Raw genomic sequence first — 12,563 nt, 5'->3', positions numbered from 1 at the left:
AAATCAGTGGATGAGCGTGAACCCTCTCACCCCCAATGGGAAAAAAACGCAGCCAGAGCGCAAGAAAGGATAGCAGGCAGGGAAAGAGAGAGGGATAACAGGCAGGGAGAGAGGGAGATAGAGGGGTGCCTCTGTGGACAGAGAGAGCGAGAGAGAGAGAGAGAGGAGGGGGGGGGGGGGGGGGGAGAGCGAGAGAGATGAGTGAGAGATGAGAGAGAAATGAGACAGAGCGAATAAATAACAGCCTAAGAGAGGGAATGGAAAGCTGCAATACCCAGACAGTGTCTGTCTCACGGGTACACTGAGTAACACACTGACAAGAACACTCTCTCACTGACACACACACACACACACACTCCAGTTTAAGCTTGTTACTTCACATTGACACAAAGCTGTAATATCAAGACATGCTGACATACATTGTCTCAGAGTTTGAGCCACATAGGCACATACGTGTGTGTGTATATATTTAAATATATCAGAACGAAAATACATTGCTTGGATGCACCTGGGACGTATCCTCAGTGATGTATCCCAAGGTCATTGGGGTTTCGGGTCTTGCAAACATCATACCCCTCACTCGGGTGAACCAGCCGGGGTGATCAAGTTCCGACTTAGGTCCCAGTAGCTACCCTCGATCAGACCCACTAGGGAAAGACCAGGGCCACACAATCCGTTGGATCCACTCCGGAACTACTCTGCCGGGACTGGGAGGTACAATTCTGGCATGTGGAGGGACTAGGCTCTGTGGATTGACTCCTGTCTGGGCGCATGTAACTTTAAACAGCAGCTGGTCTCGCGAGATCACAGGTGACCTGGTGATCTGAGAGGCAGAAGGCATAAGTCTTCCCTCAAGGCTTTGTTTCATCATATGGCAGGGTTGAGCTGATCTACAAGTCCACAATGCATCACTGATGACATGCGTTGTGATGGGCTTGTAGACTAGGCGGCTGTGTTTGCCACCACGTGGCACAGTCATACAACAAAGGATAATTCAGGTGGCTCGCTATAAACACACAGACTTCACATGGCAGGCAAATACAGCATTTGCATCCCAACTGTAAATACAAAACAGCAATGTCATTTTCATGGGAAACTAGATAACTTTTTGACTGTCTCAACCCCTCATATCCATTAGGAACCCATTGGATTAATGTTAAGCCCCTCAAATCAATCAAATCAAACCAACAACAGCCTAAGGGAAATGGCACTATTGCACTCATAAAGTCCATATTAAATGTGGAGACAGTTAAGTTGAAACAAGCTCCATTCTAGGATAGATTTATTTATTTATCTCAGAGATAAACACACTAAATACATGTCCAATCTGATCCATCAATGTATTTTTACAATTACAGCACTGCACATTAATGAACACTCATCAGGCTATCGATTCTGAGCAATGCATTTCTTCTCTGCACATCTCTCACGGTCTCACCCAACTGCAGAGAATGATCTGTCCATCATCTGACGCATAGGAAAACAGAGAGTAGGAGAACAAAAACAGAAAGCAAAGCCATCTCCTTCATTTAACTGGGATATGCTGGGAGGATCATCATTGCGTTGTGTTTTGAGACATTGAGCCGACACCATTATTGAAACAGATTTACAGTGAGCGAGCAGATTGGGGTGCAGTAGCAAGTTTTAAAGACCAGACCACTTTAAGGTAACGTATGGCTGAATGCCGATGGGGCACATTACCTGTTGCAGGGATCAAACTACATTACCTGTTGCAGGGGTCAAACTACATTACCTGTTGCAGGGGTCAAACTACATTACCTGTTGCAGGGGTCAAACTACATTACCTGTTGCAGGGGTCAAACTGGCCAAACTTCCAAAACACCCTGGATAGATTTTGCTCTAGTCTGGGTGACACGCAATTGCCAATTTCCCATACATTATGGTGTATATACTGTATGATTGCAATGGGACTAACTGATTGCTTGGCTTTAACTTACAAAATAAATACAGAAAATAATGCTTAATACATCATATCATTATGACCTTTTCATTTTTTTAAAGATTTGTTTTTGGGGCTTTTTATGCCTTCATTGATAGGGAACAGTAGACAGACAGGAAAGGGGGAGAGAGATGGGGAGTGGCACACTGCAAAGGCCGTCAGGCTCGGGAGTCGAACCCGCGGCACAACATCCGGCTGGCTTGGCAGGTGCCCAGACAGTTGAGCGAACGTCACGGGCCATGACTGTTGACCATTCGTTTTCCATAACGACACAGTAATACATTTAGCAAAATAAAAAGTTTGAATCTTAAATAAGACGAGATAAATGTTATGTGTCAACTGTTATGTGATTCTTTGCTACCATAGCTCTATGGTCAGGTCTACTACTGTGAGAATTATATGATACTTTTGCTCTGGCTAGCAATAGCTATGATACATTGTATATGCCATACACTTCATGCAACACACACAAGTAACCAATGCTCATTTATCTCAAGGCTTAAATCAATCAAGTCCTCTCTCCAAGCAGTGATCTATATTGTGATCCAGCAGTGATGTGTGTGTGTGTGTGTGTGTGTGTGTGTGTGTGTGTGTGTGTGTGTGTGTGTGTGTGTGTGTGTGTGTGTGTGTGTGTGTGTGTGTGTGTGTGTGTGTGTGTGTGTGTTTTTTAGTCTGGTGGTGATTAACTGGTAGACTGACTAGGCTGTCTGTCATAGGGCCACTCCGAGTCCATAGTCACATGACAGACCTCAAAATACTCATCAGGTTCAGTTACATCCAGCCCCAATACAACACACACAACACACAAGTCACACATACACGCACAGACGCAAGCTTGTATACAGATACATATACATACAAACAGGTGCTGACAGAAACAAGTGCTGCACTTGCTCTGCCACCCACACCTCTACACATAAAGGGCACTTTAAGTGTGGCTCAGCGGTCCAGGCACCTTGGCTGGTAATCCAGTCTGGCAGTGTGCTGCGGGTTCGACTCCCGATCCCGATGGCCTTTACTGCATGTCATCCCCCCATCTCTCTCCCCATTTCAGTCTACTGTCTGTCCCTCCATAAAAAATATAAAATAAAGGCGAAAGCCACAAAACAAAAGTGGCATATTACAGTAACTTCCATGTCTGCGTCTCCGATACACATATTTTATCCGAGCGGTCAAGGCAGAGGGCCTGAATGCATTGTTAGGGTACCATCAGAGTATGACTTTTAGGATACCATCATAAATTAGTAGTGTATGACTGACTTCTAAAGTAAAAGGCACCATCACAGTTGTGTATGACTTCTAGTGGACTTTCACATGCAGTTGAGTTTATGATTTCCTGGCAACGGAACAGGAACAGGCTTTCTACCAGAAATTATGACAGGCCCTGGCTGCAACACACAAAAAAACACAATAAGCCAAGTAAACTCCATCTCTACGCCTTAGCTGCTGTCAGCTCTTGCCTGCCAACGGGTGCTTCCACTAACACAAGTCCCCTTACTGATCCCAGCATTATAGAGACAGCTCAACTTGGATTTTACAGCGTGAAGTCACCAACAGTTAAAATAGGGCAGATCCAAACAGCAACAAGGCCCACCAAATCAGATGGTTCCAGCATTGCGTAACTGCATAGTGTGTAGGTACGTACGTGTCTGTCTGTGTGTGTGTGTGTGTGTACGTACGCGTGCTTGCGTGTACGTGCGTGTTTTCTCCTGTTGTCCCTCCCTTCATTTCTGTGCAGTGACCAGGCTTAATACTTATATAAACAGCTATAGTTCTCTATCTAGGAATGGGAGTCCGGGAGGAGGCCATCAGCTAAACTCCAGATTAAAAACACAAACTACAGCAAATATTCCATCCAGTCACTTTCACTCACATTAAGAAACTTGCGCTCAATAATACAACATTTTCTGGAAAGAAAAGATTCTGGCTTTTCCATTATTTAAAATATATACCGGTATACAGTTGGTCAAAAGAAGGCCTAATAAACATTGGGATCAGTATCACAAGGAAGGATGTCATTGCTTTGACAGGTAATAAAACAGCAAAGCACTGTGTGTGTGTGTGTGTGTGTGTGTGTGTGTGTGTGTGTGTGTGTGTGTGTGTGTGTGTGTGTGTGTGTGTGTGTGTGTGGGTGGGGGTATCCCAGGTTGTGTTTTTCATCACAACAGTCGTATCACTATTGGACACAGCGTGCTGCAGGAAAGACTGCTTTAGAGAACATACAACACACAACAACACACACACACACACACACGTAAGTTAGATTAAAAACTGCAACGGCAGGCAGAGAGAAGTTGAAAAGGGTACTCGGAGAGATAAGGCCACTGAGGAGGAAGCACTTAGGAAAGGCCAGCAAACAGTTAACTTCCTTTACTAGTACATACTGCCTTCCTGGATATCACTTGGTCACCCAGCAGAGCCTCAGTTCATGACCTCTTCCATTGTCTGTGCACACGGACTGTGCAAATACACAATGGCAACATGCAGTGGGTCTATATTGTGCAGGCCAGAATTTAGCTGGTAGCTTATCAAATATATACAGACATTTAAAATAAAGGGGGAAAAAAACAGATAATACGATGACCAATTGTATGTCTCGGTCAATCTCTTAAGTTAAGGTGCTTTCTGTGTGATTTATATATATATATATATATATATATATATATATATATATATATATATATATATATATGCTTATGTGCAATTTGTGCATGATGTCCAAGGAAATGTTCTTGGAAGTTGGAACATTTGCAATCAAAAGTATAAGTATCTGCTACACACTTGAAAGACATGGTGCTTTTTTTTTTGTAAAACACTATCACGTGTACACCTTCATACCAGCTTTTAAAGTATTTCATATTTATTCTACCATGAATCCTAGTGAAAGCCACTGCATGGGGGGGGGGGGGGGTATTGCATAAGCCTTAAGCCAACCTATCTATCCTCAACCAGTTTACTCTCAGTACACATCCAGTCCTTTTGACTGGTAAGAGTTAACATTGGCTACGTTTACATGAAGGGTGATCATTCCGAATAAATACTTCCGAATAAAATACATCCGATGTAATGTTTTTTGCCACGAGTTTACATGGGAAATGGTCATTCCGAATGAGTGTTTATATGGAGAAGTGATAGAAGACATGATACATGTTAATTCACGTGAAACTACGCCATCTGTTGGACACATAAAATATAGGCAGTTCATTCATTGTGACTTTCAGACGAAAGACGACACTTTGAAATCCCATCATTTCATTCCGCAGTAGTTTTGAGGCTGCTGCTTGGATAGGGACGGACATACATGTTTACCGTCTTTTTTTCCCCACCTGCTCCGCTGGGAAGGTGATCTCGTTTTTATGTGTAGCCTACTTTATTATCTACAGCACGGCCAGGGAACGCAACACACTGATTATTATTGTATCGGGTCGCTCGTTATTTTTGAGAGAGAGAGAGAGAGAGAGAGAGAGAGTGAGAGAGAGACCGTTGAACACACACACACACACACACACACACACACACACACAAAATGCACGAAATAACGCGCTCTATGTGCAAACTCCTCGGCGCGCCTTGGATATGAGGCTTATGAGCGCCTTGGAGTTGGAGCGCAATGGAAATGAGCATGCTCAGAAAGACCAGAATGAATTTACATCCGAAGCAGTGTATACATGAGTCCAATTTTCTTTCAATCGCATTGAAAATCGGAGTAATCCGGCCAGTGACATCGGAATGGTTTTTAGATCGCATCGAGCGTTTTCATTCGGATGTAAGTTTTTGTAGGTGTTTACATAACAACGTTTAATAGGATTGAACTTCTATTCGGAATGAAAAGGGGATTTAACTGCTCATGTAAACGTAGCCATTGTTATGTCCCACAACATTCACTGTGAGCCTCAAGTTTGTTCTGTGGTAAAAAAGAAAAAAAAAAAAAAAAAACACACCATCCAGTGAGTTATATTATTTTGTAGTAGGCTGTCGGACAGGTTATGTAATTCAATTAACCGGGTGTATAAGGAAAAGAGAGACAAGAGGCCACTCAGAGGGCACATGGAACAGCGTTAGAAGTCTGGTTACCTGCCTCCAATGGACAGATGGAAAGACAGACACACAAACTCACAAAAAATAAATTTTTGGCCTGTAAGACGGAAGGTCAATGGCCAAGAGGCGAGACAAATATAGGGCCTAGTTGGTTGACGGTACACACACATACAACACACAGACACACACACACACACAGGCACCTACAGGGTGGGCCACTTCAAACACATTCCATACAACGCACAGGATTGTGGGAAAATGCCACTGTGCGCTTCAGTGAAGGGTGCCTGTGGATTCCACATAGGCCACAGATAGAGACAGAGACACACACACACACACCTTTAACATGTCCCATTAGCAGGAATTATCACAACGATTCTTCAAGACACAGCCTTATGCTCTGTTGGTATAATTTGAACTGTCCGCCCAAAAATGACAGAACTTTCAGGGCATTTGTGGTGTGATAAGAGTAGGTGATAGTACACAAGCACTGGAAAATATATATACATGCCTACCTCTTCCAAAGGAGCTGTGCTCACAAGCCTGAGAGGAACAAGAGGGGGGCAAGGCTTTCAGTTGCACAACTTGTTTTTCGCTAGTTAGTTAGCCCAGGAGAAGACGACAGCTCAGCGGTTACTTCATAGAGCTGCTTCCTGATAGCAATGTCTGTACACATACACCCCCACACACACACACACACACACTCTCTCTTCTATGACAAACAACCCAATCAACATCAACTAATAACCACCTGTAAAAATAACTATAATAACATTCTTCAGACTGCAGTCAGCAGATCACAGCCACAGAGGTGTGGATATCGATACTCTGCCTTTCCCATGGCTAAGGTGGGGATATCAGGCAGTGTGCCAATTCACAATGAAATATGCTAACTATTTTGGTTGTTGTTTGCCCCCCAGGCGTAAACGTCTACGAGTGCCAAATATGGTCACTTCCCAGAGAATTGAGTAAATCAGGAACCAGAACCAGCCAATGACAAGTGCTCTACTCCCTGAGAGAGAAAGACAGAAAGGAGAGAGATACCAGTGGACCTGTCTCACAAGACCCCCCCCCCCCCTTCAAGGGGCCTCTGTCTGCACTTTGCATACATGCCCTGTGTAAAATACTCTGAACATTTCCTTTGAACCCGGGCTCAGGAGCCATTTTTTAAGTAATACAACACAAAATGGGGAGATCATTAATGCCATTTAAAATAAGCTAAAATAATAATGTAAAAAATAATGAATGGCCTAGAAAGCTTGAAATATTGGCTTTTGTGTGTTAGGCCTGTCTGCCTAATTAAGAGAATTCAAGGAAACTACCTGTATATCATAATCATATCATATATTTCAATAATTTCATCCATAGATTGCTATGCCACTACTAGTACCTACTAGTATCTACTAGTACCCCATGACATTAGTATATTAAAAGCCCTGATAGAAGAAAAGTAACAAACTATAAATACAATGTACATTTCATAATAGTTGATTATTGTGAAGTTGTAATTTGAGCTAAATGGCATCAGTTAGCCTACAACACATTGCCTAATTGATTGTGTGTGCGCGTCTGTCTGTCATATATATATGTCATATATATATATATATATATGCATTATAGCGTTACATAATTATAGCGTTGTAACGTGATCATAACAATCTATTCGCAACTGTATCAAAACTGATGACCGGGAATGTGTTGTTATTGTTTTGATTCCAGGTACAACTCTACTACACGCACACAACTGACAGCATTTCGTTGATTGAATTCAATAAGGAGAAGCGGTTTCTCGGTTAATAAAATGTATGTAGCACGGGCTTCCGATCCGGAGCTGTGGGCTCTGTAAATGTAGGCTAATCCGCCACTTATAAGGGTCTTGAGAACTTGTTAGCGTCGGAGGCTAAGCGTGTTTACGTTCCTGGCTAACATAGCGTGTGTGCATGTTGTTGTTGCTTTGCTGCTGCTGCTTGCTTGGCTGCCTGCTAGTCGCCATCAGAGGCCTAGCTGCGCTCACAGGCGCCAGGCAGAATCCTGCAACTCCCAGTTTAGATTCGCTGCGGCAGACCACCCTCGTCCAGTTACGACGACTAATCTGGCCCTGGGGCTGACGCATCCGCGACAGGCCTCAATAATATAGCTTTAAGAGAGGGGGCGGGGCCGAGCTTTGCTATAATAACTCTACAAGGAGATATCAACACACACAGCCATGTGAAAACAACTATCAGCTCGTCCATCTCTTCTAGACCCAGTATAGCGAGAGAGAGAGAGAGAGAGACCTAAGGACATGGCGAGAGAATGTGTGAATCACATCAGCTTTGTTTCAAGGCTACAAGTTAAGGGGAAGAAATTAAATATTTGCAATTAATTTATATTCTATTAAATGTTCATAGAATATAAATCAATTAAGATGCTGCATTGATCTCCAATTGTAAATGTAATATTCCCATACAAAAAAGAGAAATTGCATCTTTGCAGCGCGTGTAAACGCAAGTAGCCTACCCTAATAAAATGCAAGTTGGATGTGGCATGCTAAACATTAAGTGACAATACACAGGTAAAGAAATAAAACAACCCAACTTACTTTCTCCAGTTATTAGTCCACACTGGAATATAAAGAAGACGCAGAAAATAACAAACACACTTTGTGTTTGCATCTTTATCGTCCACCGCCTCATTTTGACTTTCGGTGTTCTCTTATAGAAGTTGATCCAAAAATGGTTTACAGGGACAAAGTCAATTTCAAACGTATTGAAGTATCAGTACAAAAGTACAAAACAAAACTTTGTATTTAAAATATGTCCAATCTGGCCAGTGTATTCCGGGTTTCCCCCCCTAAAAAGGGCCGGGGGTCTAAACGTGGTTGTATTATAATTTTAGAAATATCTCCCAAGCCAAGTTTTGATTTATTTATACGAGAATCCCAGAGGGGGGGAAGCAGACCACTATATAACGTGATCTTGGGTTCTAGCAACACACGTGCGAATAAAAAGCTTCATTTTCCATAAATGTATGCGGTAGTTCACTTTCATCTGTTTGATGTAGTGTTCCAATGAATCCGACAAAAAATAATATCCCACACCGTCAGCCCAGTGAGGAGCTCCCGGATGACGATCCACTCCCCAGGGTTCTCATTCCAACACAAGCAACGATCCAATCAATCAATTCCCTGGAAGTGGACTGGAGGTGCAGCGGCCAACGGACTTAGAACGTCTTCTGTTCGTTCACTTTGTTGTTGTTGTTGTTTTTTGCCGAACCTCTCAATATCGGCAAGGCGACCGAGACGACAATAATGGTTGAGTTGCGTGGTTTGCGGTGCTAGTTTAGTCCACAGGTCTCTCTTGTACTCCACTTGTTTCCTCGTCGTGTCTTCCTTCCTGGGAAAGCTCACCTTTTTAAGACGCACACAAAAGACACACAGGAACACATCCCAGGAACTCCTGAGTCCTGTGTGGATGTGTGCAGGAAAAACGTGCAGCGATAGCTTTTCCCTTACGACCTTCCTCTGAACTCCTTCACCCCCGTTGACCACCACGCCGCGAACGTATGTGTGAACACCCAGAAACGGAAAACACACACAGAGAGAGAGATGGACCTGATGCAAGCGGTACTCCTTTTTTCCACCACCGTACGAATAAAAGCAACCGCATTCAAGCACGTTGCTCTGAAGTGAGGAAAAACTCCACCACGCCGTCCGTTCTTTTTCGCAGATTAGCTGGAGAGAGAGAGAGAGAAAAACAGCTAGCTGGCTAATCCAAAACAAATGAGGTTTCGCTGTCGTTGCGGTGGAATAAAAGTGAGTATCCCCGTCCACGACAATCAAAACGATGAGGTAAACCAACGTAAAATACTTTAAAAAGACGGTCAAGTGTAAAAGTTCGATCCCCGTTAAGCGGTACCTCTGCCTCAGGTTCCCCCCTTTTCGTCTCTTCTGTGAGTCTCTCCACCAGTAAACAAGTCCTGCCAGTCAGCTGCTGGGGCACACGCGGCCCGCCGGAAAACACGAGCTGGATCGCTTCTAACAGCCAACAGAAACGCGGACCTGGACTGTCTGCGCTACATACTGTGTGTAGAAACACCAAGGTCTTCTGTTATGGTACCTGGCTGGTAGGTAGTCTTTCGCTGACAAACTGCAATACACAAATAAATACATAGCCTAAAGCGAATTTGGGGATTGGTCTTGATTGACAGGTAGGCTATAACGTGTTATTTATTATATTGTTATTATTTATGTGTTTTTGAGCAATATTGGTTGATTTGGTTCATAGTTAAACTATACTCACACCAGATTTCTACCTCAAATTTAGGGAATAACGCAATGCAGCATTGCAGCCCCTACCATGCCTTCTTTGTTGGTCTCTTGTGACAAGGCAGGATGATTAACTTAATTTAACTAATTGCCAAATGCCAATGTTCCACCGAAATCGAATTCTGTTTGTTTGCAGAGTTTTATCTTATTAACAGAACAGGCTAGCCGAATATGTTCTATCTATCTTAATATTTATAATGATATCGATATCGTGATACAGTCTTATTATAGCATTTAGACTTCAGATATTGTGGAATAGTTGTCTGGCTACACAAGACTAGACACACCATAAAAGCAGGAACAACCAAGAAGGGCCTTTCTCGGCCCCACCCCTCTCACATTGTTTATATTGTGTTTAGGATCCAAGATGGCCACAGCACCAGGAGGGGGTGAGGCGGAGGTAAGCGGGCAGGGTCGACATATGCCCTTACTGGGTTGCATTCAAGACACTTGCCTTGTGTCTGACACGTGACTTGTGTCTGAACACAGCTTTGATGGATGTGTTCTGCCCCCTCCCCCATCAAACAAAATGTTTGGTCAAACCATATGGGCTTTCATTGGAAATGCATTAGAGCGGCCATTATACACAGACACAAGACAGGTGTCTTGAATGTGTGAACGCAGCCCAGTAAGGACTAAAACACAATATAAACAATGGGAGAGAGGTGGGGCAGAGAAAGGCCCTTGTGACTATACTCACTATAGGGAGGACTTTCAAATGAATTAAAGTTCACCATGAAATAGAGGGTATGCACATGACGACATCATCATCATCATACCAGGAAGTTATGCAGGAATGCCTACTGAGTGGCAAAAAAACGTTCTGGCCTTGACACGACCCAAGGAAACTTGACGCGACCACGGAATCTCCTTCATGTTTGAGTAAATGGACACGCCCCCCCTCACGACTTTCCCTATACCCACACACAATATAAGGACCACAGGCAAAACCTACTGTCTCCTAGAGCAGTGTAAATATTGTAAATAGTGTAAATATTACACACTTCCTCAGCCCTACAGCCAGGAAATACAGTTGAAAATGTGCACAAGCAACCCAGTTCCACTGGTGGCATTTACATAACTGTTACTGCACATATGCCTGGAAGAGAGATGTGTCAACAAATTCCAAACGCTGTTTCGGGCAGGTGCTGAGCGAAAAGTAACAATAAACTAAGGAAAATGAACAAACTCACACACTGATGGGCTCCATTTAAAGATCTTTATTTCACCCTTTAAACTACGAGTGTTTGTTTATTTTGCCAAGAACTGTTAGGCCCATATCCTTTCAAGTAGATAGAAGATGTAGATTTTTCTATCCATCAAATCTTCATCAACCAATTGTCATTGTGCATGATGCCAGACTGAGGCTCCTCTCGTCACCTTTCGTCTCGTTTCGTCTCCTGTCCTCTCTTCTCCCAATACCACTGTACCAGTGCATCTGCAGTACATATTTTGCAAGAAAGGACGGCTTCAATGAATACACGACATATTCATTACTTTGTATTAACCATCAACATTAATGGGGCTCAGGAGTGCAGTACTAAAAGTCTCATTCAAGAAGTGACATGAAAAATGTTGTACCAATTCACTCTCTCTAAATGTCAAATGAGTACAAAATCTACGTCATGAATAATACGTTAAATGTATTGTACAGTATACCAAGAGAAAAGAGTGAGATACTTAATGCCACATCAAACGAAATAACGCAATAGAAATGTCAACCAACATATTGATTGGTTATAAAAAATAATTGACTTTGTATTTTTTGTAAATAATGATAACATGATGGTAAAATCTAAAATGTAATGAAAATTATTATATTATATTTGAAACATTACCTTTTGATCAATTTATTGATTATTTGATTAATCATTACACCAATGTGCTGAATGTAGACACAGGTCAACATTTTGAATGTTCTGGCTGTGCAGTTTCTGATATGATCCAATTTAGAAAGTGCTTTGGGGTTATCATGATTCATATTCATAACATCGTCGTCATTTAACCAACCTCAACTGTTGCTTGTGTTCAACTTACAACACATCAACATATACAGGCTACATTGTTTCCCAAGTCTCATAATAATCCAAACTCTAGCTAGCAGGGTTAAAAGGAGTTTATCATATGTTAGAGATTAGGGTTCATGCTCTGGTGACACAGTGCCAGTTTCAGAGTTTGCCCTTCGCTAATGACTATTCACAACCTGCCTTCTCTAATAACATGGCTGAGGGAAGTAGGGGTGCTGGGGGGGCTGGAGCA

At 42.7% G+C, this 12,563-nt stretch overlaps 1 protein-coding gene across 1 annotated transcript in view; it reads right to left on the bottom strand.

Annotated features, from left to right (window-relative positions):
- insrb (insulin receptor b) overlaps positions 1 to 9,906 on the bottom strand; it is a 114,810-nt gene extending 104,904 nt beyond the window's left edge. The window contains exon 1 of the mRNA XM_083767719.1: positions 8,580 to 9,906. Coding sequence (XP_083623845.1) covers positions 8,580 to 8,673 — 94 coding nt within the window. The 5' untranslated portion in view covers positions 8,674 to 9,906. The remainder of the gene's footprint in view (positions 1 to 8,579) is intronic.
- Positions 9,907 to 12,563: the final 2,657 nt, after the last annotated feature.

This window comes from Protomyctophum parallelum (genome assembly GCF_964188405.1).
Source record: "Protomyctophum parallelum genome assembly, chromosome: 6".
Lineage (NCBI taxonomy): Eukaryota > Metazoa > Chordata > Actinopteri > Myctophiformes > Myctophidae > Protomyctophum > Protomyctophum parallelum.
The sequence above is the reverse complement of the archived record's forward strand: the minus strand, read 5'-3'. Positions and strand labels throughout refer to the sequence as shown.